The sequence below is a fragment of the Schizosaccharomyces cryophilus genome, assembly GCF_000004155.1.
Source record: "Schizosaccharomyces cryophilus OY26 unplaced genomic scaffold supercont4.2, whole genome shotgun sequence".
Classification (NCBI taxonomy): domain Eukaryota; kingdom Fungi; phylum Ascomycota; class Schizosaccharomycetes; order Schizosaccharomycetales; family Schizosaccharomycetaceae; genus Schizosaccharomyces; species Schizosaccharomyces cryophilus.
The window spans coordinates 169736-186996 of record NW_013185625.1 but is presented as its reverse complement, the minus strand read 5'-3'; the positions used below and the strand labels follow the sequence as shown (position 1 = coordinate 186996).

The window sequence follows — 17261 nt, the reverse complement described above, 5'->3', positions numbered from 1 at the left end:
ATTCTGCTATTTTATTTTACCTTTTCCTTATTTTTCCGTTAACCGGAACGTACCCTTTCTTTCTTTTTTCTTTTTTTTTAGACTTTTCTTTTTTTTTTTTTTATAAATGACAAAATCACCAAACTTCCTTATTATTGTCGCAGATGACTTGGGCTGGTCAGATGTTGGAGCTTTCGGTTCAGAAATCAACACTCCTAATCTGGATACTCTAGCCAAAGAAGGCCTTCGGTTTACAGATTTTCATACAGCATCGGCTTGTTCACCTACGAGGTCAATGCTCTTGTCTGGGACGGACAATCACCTTGCCGGTCTAGGTCAAATGGCAGAATTTGCGTCCCGAATGCATCAATGGGACGACTATCCAGGATACGAAGGTTATTTGAACTGGAGAGTTGCAGCTCTACCTGAAATATTAAAAGAAAAATACGATAATATTATTTCTGGAAAATGGCATTTGGGATTGACGAAAGAGACTTCTCCTTCAGCTCGTGGTTTTGAAAAAGTATTTTCCTTACTTCCTGGTGCTGGTCATCATTACAAAGACTATAAACCTTCAGATGATACTTACAAAGAGAAGGGAGATGATTTAAAGAAATTACTTCCTTCTCTGTATATGTCTGGAAACGAATTTATTGACGCTGATAAAGAGCTACCAGAAGATTTTTATTCTTCAGATTATTTCACAACCAAACTAGAAGGCTTTCTTAATGAACATTATAGCAAAGACAAGGATAGACCATTCTTTGCCTACCTTCCGTTTACCGCTCCTCACTGGCCTTTACAGGCACCTCGTCAACTCATTGAAAAGTATGCTGGTAGATATAACCAAGGTCCAGATGCCTTGCGTCTATCTAGACTAAAGAAACAAGAAAATCTCGGCTTATATAGTAGCATACGAGATGGTCCTCCTGCTGAAGTTTCTACTGGGGATGAAAAAGAGTGGTCAGAAATGAGAGAAGAAGAGCGAAAATTTAGTTCCAAGACAATGGAAGTTTACGCGGCAATGGTCGAACGATTAGATTGGAATGTCGGAAGAATCATTCAATACTTAAAAGAAAAAGGAGAATACGACAACACATTTGTTTTATTCATGTCAGACAATGGTGCTGAAGGTGCCATACTTGAAAATGTACCTCTACGAGGTGGAAAAGTTTCTGATATCATTCGTCAAAGGTATGATAATTCTTTGGACAATCTTGGAAACAGAAATTCATTTACATGGTACGGACCAAGATGGGCGTTGGCAGCCACGGCTCCTTCAAGAGACTTTAAGTCTTATATATCCGAAGGTGGAATCCGTTGTCCACTCATTGTTCGATTTCCTCCTATTATTCAAAACCCTGGTAGTATCTCTCATACCTTTACTACCGTTATGGATATTACACCAACTGTCCTTGAGCTAGCAGGTATTGAGCACCCATATCCTCGATACGCTGAAAGGGATGTTCTACCAGTAAGAGGTAAATCTTGGGTAAAGCATCTCGCAACAGGAACTTCTGTATACAATGAAGAGCTGGACTTTACGGGTTGGGAACTTTTTGGGCAACGAGCAATACGACGCGGACCTTGGAAAGCCATTTATGTTCCCGTATCAAGCGCCTTTTTTTATTTATCTCAAAAATTGAGGGATGGACGACGTGGTGATTCGAAGTGGAAGCTCTATAATATCAAAGAAGATCGTGCTGAATCAAACGACCTTTCTGAGAGTAGGCCAGATATACTGCAGGAACTGATTAATTACTGGACTTTGTATGTCAGTGAAACAGGACTGATTCCTGTCATTGAAAACTAGGAAGTTAATGATATGGTGAAGTAGTACTTATAAATAAGAAAAAAGCTTACAAGTTAATTTCCGTTGATAACGTTGAGTAGAAAAGGATGCGATTTGCGCTAGAAAGACAATTTCAGATAGCTTGTTTTACGGTATCATTTATGTCAGGGCAAACAAAAATAAAAGACAAACCAAGAGAGAATAAAAAATAATTTTCTATACATAAAAAAGCATAGATAAACAAATGGCACAACAAACCTGATAATTTAGACTGAAAGCTAATTAGAGAAGATGCTTCTTTTCACCTTCATTTGGAAAAATTAGAAAGAATACATACATAAATACATACATACTTGGTTGTAAGTATAGTAGAAATCGTTTATCATACAATTTAAGCCCTCAAATTATATCAAGTTTAAAATACTCCCATATTCCTAATGTAGACTGGTATGTCATAGCAATGAATAAACTAAAAGCATTATCCTTTCCTAAATACTGCACCTTAAATCCTTTTTTTTTTAGAAAAAAAAAATCATTAATACTTTAGTTATCTCCTTTCTTTAAGTTGATTAGTCTTTGAACAGGGTAAAACAAAAAAATAAAATTGAGTCTAACATAATATTTAAAAATTATTAACAGTCTGCTGAAGGACTATTCATTAATTTCTATGTACTTTATTTGATTAGTTATGTTTTATTTTCGATGATATAATTCCTATCTATGTAGTACGAATAGCATTGAATTACTGCCCATTGTAGACAGAAAAATACTTTGCTCAAGTGTGTTTACTTTCATGGGTAAACTGATTTAACACGTCACATATATCATGATCACTATTTTATTAAGCACAGAGATTCATGGGTGACTGTATTATCAATTTGAAACTCAATTTATTCTATAAGATATTATGTCGTTAGTAGAATCCCACTATGGCTAGTAGACTGAATTTGTGCTTGAGGTGCAATGTAATTAGCTCTACCCTTAAAATCTCTCCTAACTGAAGGCTTCCATGACAGCCTTGTTGTTATTTTATTATCAATTCTAATTGAAAAAAACAGTTTATACTCATTTTAAACATTGAATTTTTGTTTTTACTTCGAATTTGCATTTCTCCCTTATACGCATATATTACATTGATCACAAGGTAATGTCGTAAAACAATATACTCTTTTGTGTTATTCATTCTGTCTAATATTTGATGATTATTTAATCTTCCTTTGACAGAGTTGTAGTAGGATAACTTTTTAGTATATTACGATGAAACCTACTATTGGAAAACCATTCCTTTAGTGCATCGTAGCGTTGTGAGCAATAAAAACGGTTAGATAGTAATTATGCTATAGTTGCGACAATGCAAATGTAAGGCTAAGGAATTAGCAATCCTGCGCAATTGTTTACCAACTTTAGAAAATGAATTAAGTATATCTAATTCAGGTCAACTATAAATACTTGCGGATGTACAGCAGGAATTATCAAATATAGCCATCCATTTTATAAACAATGACTACTACAACTGCAACTGCGAATGCAACTCTTTCTACTATTGCGCTCGCTGATAATGTTCAGCAATTGCGCTTAAATGAAGAGAAATCAAGCAGTAACTCTTCTGAACTTTCACGCGCAATTTACAATGGGTATAATGATACAACCGAGCAAAACCAAGACGAAAAATATACTGAGTTTGACCTAGATGGTCGAGGAACGAAACGTTTTGCCCTTCCGGAAGGTTACAGGTTTTCCGATGTTTTGCCTTCTTATCCTGCAATTCATGACCAAACTTTGGGAGACATAGAATTCAATGACAGGGGACTTTTGGCTGATCCTAGCTTTTCCAATTTACTTCGTGATGTCACTAAGATAGAGCACCTTTCTCGAGACGTGGGCACAGTTCTACATGGCCTTCGGCTAAATAGATTGAATGAGGCACAAAGAGATGAACTCGCAAGATTAATCGCAGAACGAGGCGTTGTATATTTTCCGGATCAAAAGGAAATGACAAATGATGAATTTCAGCAACTCGGTCGATATTATGGTAAAACACACGTTCACGGAGCAAATGCTCGACCTAACGATCCTTCCAAATCTGATTTCCATGTTGTTTACTCGGATCGATATACAGCCTTTGACATTGAAGATAACCGTACTGATTTGGAGAGATTCCATTCGGACGTAAGTTATGAAAAGCAACCCCTTGCTACAACGTTCTTTCGGGGATTGACAGTACCCAAATATGGCGGAGATACTGTATTCGTTTCTGGATACGCAGCTTATGAAGCTCTTTCCGACCCATTGAAACTCTACTTGGAAGGATTAACTGCGGTTCATTCTGGAGTGCAGCAAGCGAATGCCAAGAAAGAGCTAGGATTAAACTTGCGAAGAGAAGGTATTGAAACTGCACATCCAATAGTACGCACACATCCAGTCACTGGCTGGAAAGCGTTGTATGTGAATCCTGGTTTTACTCGCTACATCGTTGGAATTCCACGCGCAGAATCGGATGCCATACTTAATTATTTATTTCAGCTCCTCTCAACTCTTTCTGCCAGCACTATTCGTGTACGTTGGTCTCCATATGGTGTAGCAGCTTGGGACAACAGGATCATTCTTGCTCACTCAGCGACCTATGATCATTATCCTCAGACGCGTCACTTTATAAGAATAGGCGTACACGGTGAAAAGCCCTTTTACGATCCAAATTCCAAGGAGCGGGCCAAGGAATTACAGAAATAAGTTAACAATATTTTACTCTTTAAATTTACGAATTTTTTCTTGCCATTTTATATGCTTATGATATCTTTGCTTTTGCTTTACCTTGCTATTCATTCACTTTTATCAAATCTATAATAAGATCTATTTTTAATTCAATGTATTATATAAACATTGGGAGGATGATGAGAGAAGTATATTCATTTTTTAAAGTGTCAAACCTTTTGATTGAAGTATTCTCTTTGCTATTGTATTTAACAAAGAGAACTGCAGTTGAACATGGCCATAAGGTTCTGAAAGAAACTCTCTGAAGATGTACTATCTGGTATTATTTAATTGATTAAGATCTCTCTTTGAAGTTTTTATGAATACACTAACCTTTTCAGTAGTGTTTTTTAAGAGAACGCAACCTACCGTGTGTCTTTAACACTTATGTATGAACTCAGTTTTTCATTGATAATTTTTGAGTATTTTGTAATAAAAAATTAATTTTTAAAAAAGTTGATAGCCACTATAACTCTTAAAGATTTTCATTTGCTCAGCTAGATAATTGTGAATAGTTTTAACTTCAGCTGAGCATTAAATTAGCAGCTTCATGGAGAAGATTGTCTGAAATTTAAGTTATAATTTCCTACCGGAACTGAAAACAATTAGATAGATGGTAATTATAGCCTTAAATTGACTTACGAAAATGTCTAAGAATAAAATGTTTATCAGAAACACATACCTCCAAACTTGATGCAGAGTACATACTCTTTGTCGCTTACCTGAGTAATGGCATATGGGCTTTGGAAACATCTAAACACTAGGAAACATTGTACTTACGAAATTGAATAAATGCTGACACAAAATATAAAAGAAATTTTGATGAGACTTGCTACATTCCGATTTAGTACTCTTAAGGAAATGCATACTTAAAAAGTATTTAATGAATCGACTTTTATTTTTGACTCAGAATACGGGATGTATGATTAACAGGTGTACTAATTCAAAATATGGTCCACTATATATGTATATATATATATTATTTTTTTTTTTTTGACTGGATTAACTGTTTTTTCTTTATAATAAATAGTTTAAATTTATGAGGAGGACATGGCTGTTTTTGTTTTTTATTGTAATTCTCCAAAGTACGTTACCATGAATAGTATCAAATTTCCTCCTCACTCAAGTAAAGAATTGACTATTTTCATATATTCAAACTTTCTTATAACTCTCTAAATATGGTATGCTGGGTGTTCCTTTGACTTTTAACTAACCCGAAGTCAATTAAACATACTTTGAAACCATCTGACAGCCTTCATAACGGACTTTCCCATTTCTGCTTTTCCGCTACCTTGATTTGTTCCGTTAATTTATAAAGCTCCAATGTAAAGAAGAAAATTAATGAACGGTGTTGAAATTGTCGGAAATTCAGGAGTTGAAACAATTTGATTCATTGATTAAGCTAGTCTCATTTTATAATGCAAATGACGACTAGTTTTCCTTTTCTATAAGCGAGTTCACAAGGATATATCATACTGAAAAAAATTTTCTAAGTGTGGAAAAGTATCCATAAAAATTTGAAAGGATGGTAAGGAGGTGTCAGTAGTTATTGAAGTTATTACTGGTTGTTTTATTTAAATGAAAACAATTTTGATATGTTTGACAAGAAGGTCCTCTTTTCCGATCTGAAAGGAGCGAGTGATTTTGCGTTATCGTTCTGGAATAAGTAAATCGAAAAAAAAAAAGATAATCCATATAACTTCTAAACTTTACTATCATTGTAACCAATAATTTAGAAAATGGTAAAAATGGTTTATACATAATAATTATTATTCCAGGGACTATTAAAAAACAACATTAAACCCCGGATGATTTTCACTGCTACCGACTCTTGAGTCAGATCTTCACTGGTATTATTACTTGAAAGCATTTCAAGTGAGACCTCCTAAAATCTTTTGTCTAAGGTACCAACCAACCTGGAACATTATGCCATCCTCTCTTCTGTTAATTTGGGACTTCGATTCAAACAGAAATCACCCTCCTCATTTCGGCTGAACTATACAAAAGATTATCTCGCTAAATGCTGGTCTTTTCTCACACAACTGCCATTATATCATGGCCTGCAATTCTTCTTTTTCCAAGATAAAAAAATCTTTCAGTGTTGAAGCAAATCGCTGCAATCCCACTTCAAACTTATCAATAGGGGCAATTGAATAGGCAAACCTAAAGAAGATCCGATCGTTATTTTCTGGGTAAGCCATAAATAATTGCCCACATACTGGCTTCACTCCCTTTTGCAAAAGTGCCTGAAAAATTTCCAATTCAATTTCAGGGACAGACTTCTGCTGACTGCTGAAAAGATAACGATCTTTATTAAGCTCTACCCATAAAAACAAACCTGCATTTGGAATTTGATAAGAGCAGATACTGTTTGGAAGATACTTATCTGCGTATTGAAGCAACGCATTTCGCCGAGTAGTGTACGTGCGTTGTAGCTCTTGCAACCAAAGGAAGAATCCTTCTTGTTTCCAATGGTTTAAAATTGCATACAAAGCGACTTGAGAGATACCCGAAGGGCTTTCCGTAGATACCTCTGCAGCTCGCGTAATGCGATCAATGAACAGCGGGTTACCAGTAATCCAGCCTAATCGACTACCTGGAGCAATAAGTTTCGAAAATGAATCGAGTCGCAAAACCCGTCCTTCAGTGTCAAGTTTCAAAAAAGAGGGGACCAGCTTGTTAACGAACGACGATACACCAATATTTTGTGTACTATCTTGCTTTTGAATTTCTGATGCCAGCACATTTCCATGATAACTGTCCATTTGCAAAAAGTAATACGGTTCATCCTCAATGATGATAATATCGTATTTCTGAGCTAACGCAAAAATTCTCTTTCTCCGTCCGATTGGCAAAGTGGAGCCTGTTGGGTTTTGACCTGTTGGGATCGTGTACAATACACGAGGTCTTGGTCCGTTCGAAGCATCCCAATTTTCCATTATTCCTTGTAAACTCTCGGGAAGCATGCCTTCTTCATCCATGTCAATGGAAACAAATTTTACTCCCAGAGGAGACATTGTGGTTATTGCAGCTGGATACGTGTATTTTTCTATAAGAACAGAATCTCCATAATTAACAAGTAATCTTAAGCAATAGTCAAGACCAATTGTGTTTCCATTCGTCAACTTAATTTCCCATTCCTTATAACGTGGAGAATGCGCCAGCTCAACATGTTCCTTTATGAAGTTAACTAGTTCTGGAATACCCTGACATTGTCCATATTGTAAAGCTCCTTCAAAGTCCAAATTGTTTTCACTCTTGTCTTTTCCTAAATCAAACGATACATCAACCTCTTTAGGATAACGATTTTCAATTTCCTCTTCAAAGTACCCAGTCTCTGGAAACCGGACAGAAAGATTTCGAATAGGAAACTTACTTGGAAGGGGAACTCCACCTGAAAACGATATCAAGTCGATATCCTTGTTACACTTAATGCGATCCAACATCTGAAAGGGTCCATTTCCACGAGTTCTGGATTCTCGCGACAAATGATGTTGAAACTTATCAAAGGAACTCAAAAAGGACATCAAAATTTCCTTGGCCTTAGCCTCTTAATAATGCTGACTTGTATGTTTTTGGAATACCTCTAAATCCCAAATGGAAGCAGATGGCAGAGCTCTTTTTTCAAGTTTATTTTCTTTACATAAAAGAAAGACCAAAATTCGTAAGGAGTATTTCTATGACTTAGGCATAGAAGCAAAACAATGATTTTTCCAAAGGATGGAGTGCGCAGTGTATAAACGAGTTCATGTAGAGGATTTCCAACATCTATCCCGAAGATAAGAAACCAGAAGGATGGATCATTTTAAACAATAACTCTGATAATAAAAAAAAAAAAAAAAAAAAAATGATAGAATAGATTAGAAAAAAAAAAGAGGTAAAATATGAGATACTTTTTTTTTAACTTACTTAAAACAGATTTGTTGGCTTCAGTGTTTTCATGTTGTAACAATATATAGCAACACAAATCATAAACAAATCGTAAAAGGCGATAACTAAAAATTGGCAACGAAAATTGCATGTGAAGGATACATAGTATGAAAAACTCAGACTTTTTGATGTTGAAAACTTGATGCAGATGCGACATCCATCACTTTTGACCTTCTTCATAGCATCCTAGGTTGTTTTAATATGAGTCTTTAAAGTGAAGTAGATTTTCTTTACCTTCTGGACTTTTTGGTCATGATAGGTTTAAAGAATTTACTATTCATTTTGGCCGAAGAACTAGATTTAGAGATTTCATAAAGCTGGATAATTAAAAGAAAATCGATTGTCAAAAACATTGTTATTATAGTTCATCACATGCTTGATCGATGCATAAAAAGGTTTCAAATTTAGCGATTAGTCTCGTTTACTTAAAATAGGACTTGGCGGGGCTTTGGGGATTGGGACCGGCTCACTCAAAAGTTGCAGAGGCCCACATAGTTGATCAAACTTTAGCTTTGGATAGGCATTTATGTAGTAGCGCTGAATCTCTGGAAATTTGGCCAATTCATCTTTCGTCATAACAGATGACAACACGAAGTATAAGCTGGCAACTGCCGCAGCATCTGCAATAGTTGGATCTTCTCCAACAAGGAACTCCTTATCTTTTACTTGACGCTCTAAGACTGCAAAGATGGAAAAAGTGTTTTTCTTGGCTTTCTCTTCTGTTTTTGGATCATATGGAATGGAGCGCATTCTCCCAGCCACCCATGGAATAACAGCATCATAAAATTCCTGATTGAAGAAACAAGCCCACATCAAGACTTCAGCCTTGGCAAGAGCAGTAGCTCCACCTACAATGCCTAATGGATCATAGCTCGCAAAAAAGCTAGCGATCGCGATAGATTGCCACAGACAAATTCCGTCAGCACCAACGAAAACAGGAATTTTTTGTATGGGAAATTTTTCAGCTAAGCCTTTAGGAAAAGATCCTGGTAATGTATTAGAAGCATTCTCTACCGGTAGACCCAGCAATGCAGCCGTGCTGAGGACCATGCCGACTCGAGGAGACTTAACAGAACCGTAGACAGTACCGAATGCCATTTTGTTAATTTCACTGTTTACTCTACTCCATCAGGAATAGCTCTATTTATTAAGACAATCACGGTGGCAAAAAAAGGAAAGGTCGGAAACGGAATCAAAGATGCCGTTTCAAAAATGCTTTGTTACGCTGTACTTACATCACAGAGGTCAAAGAAATGAAACTTACTGGGTTTCAAAGTAATACTTTTTATTTCAAGCCAAGATATATGAATATGCAGACAAGCTTTGAAATATCCTCATTGTTTCAAGTATTTTTTAAAGGTTTTAAACACTGTATTTGAGCTTTCAAAGAAATGAATGAATTATGTGACAACGTCATTCTGGGTGTCCTTATTACTGTGTTCAAGCAGTTGGTCTTTGAACTTTGATCTAGAAAAACTCGTTGTACGATGGATATTAGCAGCTTTAAGAAAACAAAACGTTGATATCATTTTATTCATGAATTTTCAGGATCAGTAGATATTTGCATCGCTTCCTAATATTTAGCATGTATATATAATATGTTTTTAGTTCAGCACTAAATGACGAACGTATTAAGAATAAAACTATAAGTAAACGCTTAATAACATGAGGTTATTTTATCTGAAAATGTGTTTTTATTCTTTCTGCTTGCATTTATTATTACATACTTGTACAAAGGGTATAGGCTAATTATGAAGAAAATTTTATTAAAAACATTAAATATTTAAGCATTAGGAGTCCGTTATATACACCTACCTACCATTCCATTGGAGATTTATTAGGTCCATAGTGTTTGATTCTTTTTTCCCACATATATAAAGAGCATACTCATTCTGAGAAATTTTTCACCATACTTTTTCATCATCCATTGTCGATGAATCTTGGTCAGGCTTTTCGTTCAGCTGACTTACGTTGAGGTCAATTTCAGAAAGACTCCAAAACCGGGTTTTCGCAAAGAATTTGTATGTAAAATAAACTATAGGAAATAATGGGAGCAAAATATATGAATCAATAAAACTACCTGCGTTAAAAGGACTAAGAGTGGTCCACCCTTGAATTAATGCAAGAAAGATAGTGGCTGCTAAACCAAAATAAGCATTCCAAGGAAAACAAAACGATTTGTATGGTAGCTCATCAGCATCGTGCCCCTGAACTTTCCAAGCACGTCGAAACCGAATATGTATAAATGAGATAGATCCCCAGACCAGGAAGGTTGAGACACCACTCAAATTCACAATATAGTTGTATGCTTTTTGCGCTCCGGTACTGACATTCATCAATGACAAAGCGCCAAATAAATTTGTGAAAATGATGGCATAAACCGGTACGCCGCGCTTATGTACTTTGCCTAAAAAGCGAGGCGCTTTTCGTTTCCGAGCCATAAAGAGAACAGTACGGGATCCAATATAGATTGCACTGTTTACACTAGAGAGACTCGTTATAAAAATAAAGGAATTAATTAGATGAGCTCCTCCCTTCCAGCCAGCATTTTGGATAGCTATTGTCATTGGACTTTTTAGAGCGCGACTAGAACCTCCGGACAATCCTGGCGAATTAGAAGGACAAGTAAGCCCAAAGAAGAATGCAGATCCAATATAAACGAAAAGAATACGCCAAAAAACTTGTCGGATAGCACGGGGTACTGCGACTTCAGGGTTTTTTGTTTCTGTGGCAGCTACGCCAACAGATTCGCATCCAGAATAGTACGCAGAACAATACGTGAAAACCGATGCAACTCCCCGAAACCCATTTACAAACGGTCCAGGGTTATGCCAATACCGAAAGCCCAATGCTCCCTTCTGATGTACCAAGCCTCCTGCGGCATAAACAATGGAAAAGATAAAGTAACTGACAAGCCCTAAGAGTTTCAAGAGAGCGAGCCAAAACTCTGCTTCGCCAAACGCTTCTACTCCTAAGAGTTGGAATAACAGGAAAAAAACCCAAAAAATGAGAAAGTACCCCCAAATTGGTACTTTATCACTCCAAAACAAAAAGATACTTGTTATTGTGTTGTACTCATTTGCTAAAACTGCTACCCAGTTGATAAAATAATACCAGCCAACGGCAACTCCAAAGGCTTTATCTACCATGCGATCTGACAGCTCTGTAAAGGATCCTCCACTTGGATACATGGTTGTAATTTCTCCCAATGATTGCATAACACTAAAGGCTATTATTCCAACACTTGCAAACCCAATTAACAAAGATGCTGGTCCTCCACTTGCGAGTGCTTCACCTGATCCAACAAGCAGCCCGGGACCAATGATGCCGGCCAGTGCCATCATACTGAGATGTCTTGGCTTTAATCCCCGTTTTACTCCATTTTCATAATTGGACTTGATACTTTTCTGATCTTTGTCGCATTTATCAAACTCGTCTAGGATTTCGACGGTCGAGTCGTTTGTCGAATCCTTCTTTTCCGTGTATGGTTTCTTCTTGATCACTGAATTAAAACATTGCTTCATTCTCGGACGTTATGATAAAAAAAGTTACCTGCATATGAAAGAATTGATCATGAACGAGAGAAATTCTTCATTTTTATGTATTCTTGCAAGCTATCTACAATCTAATGAAAGTTAAAGATACTTTAACTTATATCAAAGTATGATCAAATAATAACAATATTCGAAATATCTTATCACTGAATTATTGATTCCCCGCGGCATAATAGTTTACAGCTGTTACAGTTAATTCCCATTATTAGGTAACTAAGGACAATAATAGCATGGCGACATCTCTGAAGTAACTTGAGGAATCAATAGCAGCTTTAAGTCTCTCAATTTAAATCCATAATCAACAAATGAATATGAGACTATTGTTCCGTTTCTTCATCATGTTCCTAGTTTCCATCCATCCAGTGATGGTGCTCTACCGTCTTCCCTTCTACTAGCTCTAGCTCAAAGAATGAAAAGGAAAGGAAATGCTATGTAGGCAAACCAAGTGTTAAATCTGATTTAAAGTCATAGGTGAAAAAAAGGTGTTTATACCCAAAAGGACCAAAAATGGTTTAAAATAAATCTTAATTGGGGAAATGATATTGACTGTACATTTCTTTGGGCTTTTAAATGAGTACTTATGCATATAGGTCTATGTTTGAGCTACAGCTTAGGTTAGTCCATGCTTCTACATACTAATTGAATTGATTACAGCCTTCCAGCTACTCTATTTGAAGATATTCTCTTATCAAATTGCGTCTTTACGGTTTCCAGCAGAAGATGGATCCAAATGTTATTATTGGATTCTTTGAGAATACACCATACCATGCGCATACCTTATTTTAGTTTTACCTATAAAAAGGAGGCTAATCTTCTGAAAATATATGATATTGATTGAATACCTCTTACATATTTTTTATATTTGCCGATGTTATTTTTTACGGGTGGGTGAAATAGGTTTCATAAAGATCGAGTTTGTTGAGTTTGTTTCGTAAAACCCTTAGCTTACAAATTTGGCTCTTTTTATCTTTTTTCTTCTTCTTGTCTCTTCTTTATTTCATTACATTGTATATCGTTTACTCGCTATACCCTCCGTCGTCTGCACCTTTCTTCTGGTCATAAAAACGGTATTTGAAGGTTCCGTCTCGTTAATATACAAACATTCTTAAAACAACATAATATGTGATGCGGTTATTGATATTCTGTAGTAGACTCTGCTCCTACATGAAATTTTCACACTTTGTGTATAATTTTCCACACCAACCTCAGTCAACTGTTCATATACATGGACCACTCTTGGACCGAAACGTAGGTGTGCAAAAGCACATATCTGCATTTTTTTTGATACTTTTTTGATAATTTATTCGCTATACTTTTAATAGAACTGTTTTATCTCTGTGGATAGCAAATCCCCTTCGATATTGCCTTGTTCTGAATCTTTTTACGTCGGTTGTGATTACTCACATGCATGCTCAATCTTTAAAGCATTTCAAAGTTATTAGAAGTAATTTATTAGAGAAAGGATGCTTTTAACGGAATCCTACTTTATTATAACGTCTATCTTAGGCAGTCTGGCTAGGCTTGGTTTAATGACGCTGAATACATATCCCAATAGCCCATTTAATGGTATCATCTGGGCGCAGGTCGTTGGTTGTATAATAATGGGCTTTGCGCAGACAGAAACCGTTTTTTTTCCTCGGCCAAAACATAATGCAGCACTTTTACTAGCAATAACCACAGGATTTTGTGGTTCCCTTACTACTTTTTCTTCATGGATGTTGGAGATGTTTACGGCCATGGCTAACCTTGACCCTTTTCTACCCAGAGGACGGGGGTATTCGTTTTTGGCTGTCGTTTCGACATTTACGTTGACGATATCAATGGCGTTTTCCGGCTTATTGTTTGGAAAACAATTAGGAAAGTCAACAATGCATTGGAAGATCGGTGACTTTCGACTTGCTCGAGCAATTCCAATGCACACTCACCTAATCGTAAAAGGGCTACTCTTTATACTGGCTATTTGTTTTTTTGTTGGAAGTTCCTTTTACACTGCTTATACTAAGAATATTACACATCGGGGTATCGGGTTCAGCTTAATCTTTTCCCCATTTGGTGCAGTTTTGCGATTATACCTTGCTCGCTGGTTTAACTCTCCGAAATACTATATGCCGTACGGAACACTGATTGCAAATCTCTTGGGTACTTTACTCATTGCTATTATGTACATGATTCCTCGTATTGCTCACTGCAATCCTGTTTCTAGAAGTGTGATATACGGAATTCAGAATGGGTTTTGCGGCTGCTTGACCACTTTGTCTACATTCGTCAATGAACTTCATACTATGCATGCAAAAAGAGCATACATGTATTGTATTTTGAGTGTTGCCGTTGGATTTTCATTTTGTGTAATCATTGATGGCGCTACTGCCTGGGGACATGGTTATAATGTGCAATAATAACGCACAGTATCACATTCGTTACTTACTCGCTTTATCCTTTGGTCATACTTTCTTTCTATAATTATTGCTTTATTGAACATTTTTTCGCTTGCGACGTGCTCCTTGTGATCCTATGAAACTTAATATGACTCCTCGCTTTTGGATGTCTTGCTAAAAAGGAAACAATAGGGAACTAAAAATAGTAACTAAGGGGTTCAGTTTATGCTTAAATATAATGTCAGAAGTGAAAGCTAATATCCTTCATTTTTGGATTAATCTTTTGTGAAGATCATCAGGTATATACGCTGCACGAATTTCGATAGACACTTTTTTTCTCATGTAAATATACCTTGATCTATAATTTATTTATTTTTCTTTTTAGAAATAGCTCTACTTGACTTGGCACTCATTCTTTGCGTTTTAGAATTCAGCTTTTGTAAAGTATCTTCACGCATTTTTGATGAATTTTCATTAATCTTAGTATGCAGTATGTTTCTTAATTAACAAAATACACACGAAGAAATTGGTATCTCCAAACCAACATTTTACTGCTCCTTTATTGATTTTCCCTTCTCAAACGCACTGGCGTTTTCGGTGACTTTACCTAATACTTCTTCTACATCACCTTTAAAATGTTTCGCTGTTTTAGATTCCTCAATGGGACCTTTTTGGTTATTTACGTCTGTAGGTTCGGGTTTGGAAGAATATCCCTCTGTAGCATTTGAATCGTATCCATAGGTTGAATCCGTTCCTGCAGATGCTTCAGATTGTTTCTCTTTTTCATTACGTTGTGGATCTACCTGGTTTAATCGTAGAATCGTAAGCTAAATTAATGCCTAAGTGAATTAGATAATTCATACCATAGTGACAACTCTCGTAAATAAACAAAGGATTCAAATCTCTGTGGAGTAAAACAAGTTAAAGGTTGAAAGTAGATGGTTTATAGGTTTATTACGAAAGTCATTTTTAAAGTCAACAGACGGCATCGCAGTACATAGAACGTAATATTCGTTAGTGTAATGATAGTATCTAAAAGGAGAAACAAGATGGTGATGAAAAGCAAACCATAAAAGTAATTATGAAGGCTCAAATCTATTGCAGTAAATTTGTTTTACTCGCACAAAATTGACTTTGCACATATTCCATCCCTTGTATTGGGTTTTTCTGCTACGGCTATCCTTAAATATCCGCCTTTAATTCATCCAAAATTATTACAAACATTTTTTTTATCTCTTCGTTACAACCCCCCTCTAATCAGGACTGCGTCAACTCATTATCCAGTCGGCCATGCTTTATGCATTCTTTTAAAGTTTTCAGAGTGATGGTCAATGCAGGTGTCGTCGGGATAGCTTTCATTTTCAGACCTCGAGTGATATCTTGCAAGTGAGCAGCTGCTTTAGTTCCCCCATGGCCTCCATATGAAACGATACCAGTAGGTTTCCCATTCCACTCATGACAAAGAAAATCAATTGCATTTTTTAGAGTAGCTGGTATACTCCAGTTAAACTGAGGGGCAACAAATATAACGGCATCATATTTTCGAATTTCCGATGACCACCTACGAGTAGTAGCATGTTGGTAATAAGGAGTAGGATCCTCTTTTGGTAAAAGAACTGGAATCTGCGGCTCGTTAATACATTGGAAGGTTGTATTCCATAATATCGATAGTATGAACAGATATCCCGCTTGGTATACTTGATGCTATGACAGATCGTACATAGTCTGTAATAAACGGGTTCAGACGTGGACTACGACTGCTACATGTAATTAAAATTATTTTTTTTTGAAGCATTTTTTTTCATATTTTTTTTTTTTTGTAGGTTTTCTGTCAATCACAACTCTTAGGGTCTGTTTTCTGATTGAACATTTTCCTCAGATTCGCCGGGGATCTTTTACTTCCTTGGATTAAAATTAAATCAAGACTCAATTCATCACTTACACATTACAGTACTCATGGGGACTATGTACTTTTGTTACCACACACTATTTTGTGGGATACTGTCGCCTACGCTATATGTAAGATGGCTGCATTTACAAGTTTCTCTACCCAAAGTCGTACATGCTTATGGGGTAGGAGGTACCCTTTGGTTTAGATTCAGCTCGAGCGCACGACTCGTACTTGCATTATTGTAATTTCCCATCTCTTATCCCTTAATCAGTCAAATTAATCGTCGTCGTAGACACTATTCTACTTTTTCAAATGTAAATAAACCAAACTTATGGAAATTACTGTGCAAATGGATTCAATCGTTATTATGATGTACGAATACCAAATAAAAAAGTAAACCTAACTTATAAAGTCAGTCATTTTACGAAAGAATTAAACTCGCGTAAAACAATTTCAAAGGCTTTGGAAATGCCTAGAAATAACAAATGGCTGAATTGTGTTAACTATAACTCTCATGCTTTTGAAAAAGGTAACAATATCGCAAAATAAAAAAGGCATTCAATGTAGCAAGTATTAAGCAAAGTTGCAAATGTAAATTTTCTACGTATTTGTCTTCTACCTTTATGGTGAGTAGTGTCTGTGATAAAGTTGCACAACACCCCGATAAAAGTGCCTCGGTGCTAGCAAATGTTCTTTTTACCTTAAGAGATAAAATCATAGGTTGAATGAAACGTTATGAAATATGCAAAAAATGATTGTGAAACCAAGCCTTAAAGGCAATTGGGTTTCTTAAGTAAAAAAAAAAAAAGAAAAAAAAAAAACGAGAACCTATAAATCTTTCTACGATATATTTTGAGAGTGTTGTTGAAAATATCATTTATTTTGATTTTATCTACATCTAATCAAGCTGGTGGTAACGTTTGCTATTGATAAGGTTTCGGTTAGAAATTAGGAACCCTCTGCAGTACCCGCGAACTGTAACGTAATGA

The 17261-nt window shown here is 36.0% G+C and overlaps 8 protein-coding genes across 8 annotated transcripts; 3 read left to right on the top strand and 5 right to left on the bottom strand.

The window, feature by feature from the left end:
- Window positions 1-106: 106 nt before the first annotated feature.
- On the top strand, window positions 107-1792 carry SPOG_01624 (arylsulfatase; the record flags this gene model as incomplete). The annotated part of the gene is made up of 1 exon (XM_013166727.1): window positions 107-1792. One exon carries the CDS (start codon window positions 107-109, stop codon window positions 1790-1792), a length of 1686 nt encoding a protein of 561 aa, XP_013022181.1.
- A 1231-nt stretch (window positions 1793-3023) lies between these two features.
- Window positions 3024-4887, top strand: SPOG_01623 (TfdA family Taurine catabolism dioxygenase TauD). Its single transcript, XM_013166726.1, has one exon. The coding sequence runs from the start codon at window positions 3272-3274 to the stop codon at window positions 4499-4501; it is 1230 nt and encodes a 409-aa protein (XP_013022180.1). The 5' UTR covers window positions 3024-3271; the 3' UTR covers window positions 4502-4887.
- A 1384-nt stretch (window positions 4888-6271) lies between these two features.
- On the bottom strand, window positions 6272-8374 carry SPOG_01622 (aromatic aminotransferase). The gene has a single exon (XM_013166725.1). It carries the CDS (start codon window positions 8047-8049, stop codon window positions 6571-6573), a length of 1479 nt encoding a protein of 492 aa, XP_013022179.1. The 5' UTR covers window positions 8050-8374; the 3' UTR covers window positions 6272-6570.
- Window positions 8375-8810: 436 nt separating this feature from the next.
- SPOG_01621 (glutathione S-transferase domain-containing protein) lies at window positions 8811-9550 on the bottom strand (the record flags this gene model as incomplete). The annotated part of the gene is made up of 2 exons (XM_013166724.1): window positions 8811-8827; window positions 8878-9550. The coding sequence occupies 2 exons, from the start codon at window positions 9548-9550 to the stop codon at window positions 8811-8813; spliced, it is 690 nt and encodes a 229-aa protein (XP_013022178.1).
- SPOG_01619 (CRCB domain-containing protein) lies at window positions 8868-15293 on the top strand. Its single transcript, XM_013166722.1, has one exon. It carries the CDS (start codon window positions 13470-13472, stop codon window positions 14400-14402), a length of 933 nt encoding a protein of 310 aa, XP_013022176.1. The 5' UTR covers window positions 8868-13469; the 3' UTR covers window positions 14403-15293.
- SPOG_01620 (amino acid transporter) lies at window positions 10155-12093 on the bottom strand. Its single transcript, XM_013166723.1, has one exon. It carries the CDS (start codon window positions 11974-11976, stop codon window positions 10357-10359), a length of 1620 nt encoding a protein of 539 aa, XP_013022177.1. The 5' UTR covers window positions 11977-12093; the 3' UTR covers window positions 10155-10356.
- On the bottom strand, window positions 14930-15348 carry SPOG_01618 (uncharacterized protein; the record flags this gene model as incomplete). Its single annotated transcript, XM_013166721.1, has 2 exons — window positions 14930-15208; window positions 15340-15348. 2 exons carry the CDS (start codon window positions 15346-15348, stop codon window positions 14930-14932), a joined length of 288 nt encoding a protein of 95 aa, XP_013022175.1.
- A 290-nt stretch (window positions 15349-15638) lies between these two features.
- SPOG_01617 (NADPH-dependent FMN reductase) lies at window positions 15639-16176 on the bottom strand (the record flags this gene model as incomplete). Its single annotated transcript, XM_013166720.1, has 2 exons — window positions 15639-16004; window positions 16102-16176. The coding sequence occupies 2 exons, from the start codon at window positions 16174-16176 to the stop codon at window positions 15639-15641; spliced, it is 441 nt and encodes a 146-aa protein (XP_013022174.1).
- Between the last annotated feature and the right edge of the window lie 1085 nt (window positions 16177-17261).

Coding starts and splice junctions, on each gene's coding strand:
- SPOG_01623 (XM_013166726.1), top strand. CDS start 3,272: ATGACTACTACAACTGCAACTGCGAATGCAACTCTTTCTACTATTGCG.
- SPOG_01622 (XM_013166725.1), bottom strand. CDS start 8,049: ATGTCCTTTTTGAGTTCCTTTGATAAGTTTCAACATCATTTGTCGCGA.
- SPOG_01620 (XM_013166723.1), bottom strand. CDS start 11,976: ATGAAGCAATGTTTTAATTCAGTGATCAAGAAGAAACCATACACGGAA.
- SPOG_01619 (XM_013166722.1), top strand. CDS start 13,470: ATGCTTTTAACGGAATCCTACTTTATTATAACGTCTATCTTAGGCAGT.